At 39.0% G+C, this 4,808-nt stretch overlaps 1 protein-coding gene across 1 annotated transcript in view; it reads left to right on the top strand.

The window, feature by feature from the left end:
* Window positions 1–802: 802 nt before the first annotated feature.
* The window catches only part of ALG14 (ALG14, UDP-N-acetylglucosaminyltransferase subunit), a 187,482-nt gene continuing 183,476 nt past the window's right edge, over window positions 803–4,808 (top strand). Inside the window, exon 1 of the mRNA XM_006882491.1 lies at window positions 803–941. Within this exon, the coding sequence (XP_006882553.1) occupies window positions 803–941 (139 nt within the window). The remainder of the gene's footprint in view (window positions 942–4,808) is intronic.

The following is a 4,808-nucleotide window of genomic DNA, read 5'->3' as shown; positions in this document are numbered from 1 at the left end:
GTCCATGGGATGTTCAGTGCTCTTCAACATCACTGCTCAAAGGCATCAATTCTTTTATCATCCTTGTTCATTGTTCAGCTCTCAGATGCTTAGCAAGTGATTTAAGATACCATGCATGGCCTGAATCAAGGACATTATCTGAGTCATTTTTTCCAAGGAGTAAGAGACTTAATGTTCAATTTTTTTTGGACCCACGCTATTTTCACTGGAAAAAAAATTTCTTGTATGTTTGTGTCAGAAACATTTTCCTAGCCTGTTTTTTTTTTTTTAAGTGATGTAAGTTTTTAGTGCCAAGTCAGCCAAAACAATTCCATTTCTTGCTTTCATTTTGGAACATAGTTGACATTCCAGGGAAGTTTTCAGAGGCTGTAAATCACTAGAGAGGAGACTGTTTATAGTTCTCCTTCCTTTTAAGAATCTGGAGGACTCGAACCACATGCCTTTGCTTGGTTGAACACATAAAATTGGTAGAGCTGAAATGGTGCCTCACTTGAGAACTTTGAGACTTTTTGGTTGCACAGAGAACTCTTCTCCTCTACTAAACTCTTGCACCTCGGCTTAAATTGTCACATCACTTCGGCTTAAACTCGCACATCTCTGCAGCCGCACGGAATTTTCTCACGACAGCCAAAAACCCCGCGGAAGCAGGTCTTTCGTTTGTGAAGTTTAACTCCGCCCAGATCGTGCAAAATCACTCCGCCATCACGCAAGAGTTTATGCCTCCTCGGCCACCGTACATTTTGGATTTTATACGTCAGCTTTGGCTCTAGGAAGTAGTATGCGTGTGCCTTTTTTTTTTTAAATGGAGTGGGTCTTTAATCTAGCAGTGCTGGGAGGAGGAACTGTGGCCATCTTCTTAGCACTGCGGCTTTGGGTGGTGCTTCATCGTCGAGTCGTTGTGCCCCGTGAGTCTCTCAGTCTCTTGGTAGTGGCTGGGTCTGGTAAGTAGCAAGACAATTTGTCTGAGTTGGGTCATTTACTACAAATCCCAGAATGCATTGCGAAGCTGCTCGCTGGACTCCTTAGCCTCACGTGGAGCATTGCATGCTGAGTTTTGTAGTTTATCTTCGTAACTGGGCAGGGTCAGCCAGGTCGGCGGTGCAACACTCTAATTCATGTGGTTTACTCTGCTGCGGTCCCCTGAAGTCCCAACCTCGGTGCACTGAAGTCGATTCCTACTCACGTAACAGAGTAGAACTACTCCATAGGAATTTTTTGGCTATGATTTTTAGAAAAACAGATTGCTAGGCCTCTTGTTATTCAGTGATCATTTAACTTCACTTGAGTAACTTATTTATCTGTCATTAAAAGCCTCTTTGGTACGAATCTTTTTCTGATAAATATCTTGATACTTTATAGTAAGCCGGTACTTGGAGAGGGACATCATGCTTGGTAGGGTGGAGGGACAGCGCAGGAGAGGAAGGCCCTCTATGAGATGGATTGATTCAGTGACCAGGGTAATCGGGATGTGTATATCGGAGATGCTGCGATTGGCACAGGACAGAGCAGAGTTTAGGGCTGTTGTACATAGGGTCGCTATGAGTCGCAAGTGACTCGACGGCACATAGTAATTAACATAATAAGCAGAAAGGATGATAGCATACTTTTCTAGAATAGTTTCCCTGTATAAAAATTGCTTCTTTTATATTAGTTGAGACATTTTGTATTGCCACCACCAACATCAATTATATGACAAATAAGGCAAAGTGAATTGTTATCTTTATTTAAAACAGTTACAAAATCCATGAGTATGAAACCAGTAACAGGTTGGTTTGATTTGGTAGTGGGGTGGTTTTGTTTTTTTGGTTTTTTTTGGGGGGGGCGGGGATTGTTGTGTTTTTATAGGATTTTTAGATAGTACTGTTTTTTGTTTTTCAAACTGTTACAGCCCCCTCTCCTGGCTCTTAGCCCTAGCTGAAGAGCTCTGAAATTTTATTTTTTTTTTTTTTAGGATAAAAAGTTTTGTTAAGAACCATAGAACAGTACAGTACATGAAGTCAGCATACACAACAAACTTTCCTTACAAGAATACCATCAATACAGATAAAGATTCTGTCAGATCTATAAATGCTTACAGTTTTAAATGGATAGTGTTGACAGGATAAAAAAAAAAATGCCATTGACATCTCGATTGGAAGACTCCTCAGCAGCATGCATTATGCAGACAATACAACCTTGCTTGCTTCAGATGAAATTGTTGGCCGGTGTTGAGGATTCCCCCCCCCCCTTAATGCTGAGAAGTAATCTATATTGAAGTCTGTACTCCTTGAGATTCTGCAGCAGATGTTTCAAGTGCTCTTCACTTTCAATCTTAACTAAGTATTCAGCTACTTAACCGAGAGACTGGTGGTTCAAACCTACCCAGCAGCTCTGCAGGAGCTTTGCACCTGATATGTTCCCATAAAAATTATAGCATAGAAAACTATGGGGCTTCCATTCTGTTCATAGGATGTCACTCCGAATCAGAACTGACTTGATAACACACAGCCAGTTTTCATATATTGTTTCATTCACTGTTGGGTTCTCATACATTTAACACAGTGCTCCAGGACATGCAGTTACATGGTGTGATTTTTCATATATATATATATATATATATATATATATATATATATGTATGAATAAATGAAAAAAGTAAGGAATTTTGTGTATAATAATCACCACAAATATCTGGTGACATAATAAATGTTATTCTACAGCTCGTATCTAGGTTACAAAAACTTAAACCAAACCATGTTGTTGTTAGGTGCTGTCAAGTGGACTACAACTCATATATACCCTATTAAAAACAGATCTGAATCTTGCCTATCCTGCGCCACCTCGCCATCTTCACCCCACTAGAACCCACTGTTAAAGTCATTGTGTCCATCTCATTGAGGGTCTTTCTCTCCTTTGAAGACCTCCAACTTTCTAAGCATGACATCCTTTTCCAAGAACCAGCCCCTCTTAAGCACATGTCCAAAGTATGTGAGATGAAGCTTCACCATCGTAGCTCGCAGGAGCATCCTAGTTGCAAAACTTGTTTGTTCTCTTGGCATTCCATGAGATATGCATTAACTCTTCTCCAACACCACACCTCAAAAGAATCGACTCTTTTGTCATCTTTATTCATTGTCTAACTTTCAGATACATAGCAAGTGATTGAATAGACCATGGCTTTAATCAGTTGTATCATAGTCTTTAAATTAACATCATTGCTCATTAGAACTTTGGAGGGGTTCCTTGACAGTAGTTTTTCCCAGTGCAACACTTTTGATTTCTTGACTGCTGGAACCGAAGGTGGTGTTGATTGGGGATCCAAGCAAGATGAAATAGTTTAAAATGTCAGTCTTTTCTCTATTTTTCATAATATTGCATATTGGCCCATGGATGAGAGTTTATTCCTGGGAATCCAAGTAAAATGAAATTAGGAGAGCTGGGCTTTTAGGGCTGAGAGAGTATGAAAAGAAGGCAACAGTATTTGGGATGGTTAGAACTAAGCACTATTACATAGAGTGCAATGTGGGGAGATAATTTGAATTCATTTCACACAACTGTTACTACTGTACTGTTCCTTACTGCCTGGGGATTTGGATCACAGGTCTCAGTTGACACGTCCCTTAGGTCAGATCAGATCTCTGAAATTTACTTGGGCAAATTAGTTAATCTTATTGAACCTTCTTCTGTTTCCTTTTTTTTTTTTTTTAATATGGGTTGGGAAAGATGTAGCTGTACTTAAAGTGCTTAACAAAGTGCTGAACACACAATTGGACTTTAGTTAACTGTTGAATCTTGGTAGCCTTAGTCTTGATAGCAAAGGGATCTTTTAAAATATTAAAAATGAGGACAGACCAAATTGAATCTGAGCTTTAATAAAGATCATTTAGTCTGCATTGTCAGGAGATTGTTCTCTTGGGTTTAAAATGAAACAGAGACTAATTTTGCATATTTGGGGCTATAAATGATGATGATGGCTAAACCAGGATGATGGAAGTGGAAGTGGAGATAAAATCCACAGGACTAGTCGATTGAAAGATCGTGAGGGAGGAATGTGCTCAAGAATTATGTTCAGTTTTCTAGCTTGAGCTAAGACATGGGTGTTAGAGCCATTCACTTCATAACGTTAAAGTAATGGAAATTAAGGAACCCTTGTGGTGTGATTGGCAAGGTATCATAAGGTCAGCGGTTTGACAGCTACTCTGTAGGAGAAAGATAGGTAGTCCGTTTCCATAAATAAATACAGCTTTGGGAACTTAATGGAAAGTCATTATGAGTGAGGCAGCAATGAATTTGGTTTGGTTTTGAGTCATGCCACAGTGGTTACATTCTCAGATGCTAACCAGAAAGTCCATGGTTCAGTCCCACTGTACTCTACCTGATAGACGGATGTGGTTGTTTACTTCTGTAAAAGTATACAGCTTTGAAAACCCTTTGGGGGCAGTTCTGTAGGATCCGTGTGAGTCAGAATCAGAATTTACTTCATTGCAATGGTGTTTTTTTCAGCATCCAAAATTACGAGGTAGTTGGTACTCTCAGTCATTCAAATTGTTTTGGGTAGAGAGGGATCAAGGGCTTCAGTTGTGCATTCAGAGGAAGACTTGAGTCAGAGAAGCAGTTTTATAGTTAATGGAGGAAGAGAAGGATGGCATTTTTGGTGTTGACCTTGAAGACTAAGCAATATTTAATCTTTACTATAAAGTACTATTAAGAGACTACTTATATTTAGAATTAGTGTTATAAAATAAAAAGTGTATGCATGATCTAGTAGGAAAAAAATCAGTGTGATTTATAAATTTTTCTTTAAATTTAAAAAAAAAAATCCTGTGACT

Source organism: Elephantulus edwardii, unplaced genomic scaffold (assembly GCF_000299155.1).
Source record: "Elephantulus edwardii isolate Elephantulus edwardi_28Jun2011 unplaced genomic scaffold, EleEdw1.0 scaffold00020, whole genome shotgun sequence".
NCBI classification, from domain to species: Eukaryota; Metazoa; Chordata; class Mammalia; order Macroscelidea; family Macroscelididae; genus Elephantulus; species Elephantulus edwardii.
The sequence above is the reverse complement of the archived record's forward strand: the minus strand, read 5'-3'. Positions and strand labels throughout refer to the sequence as shown.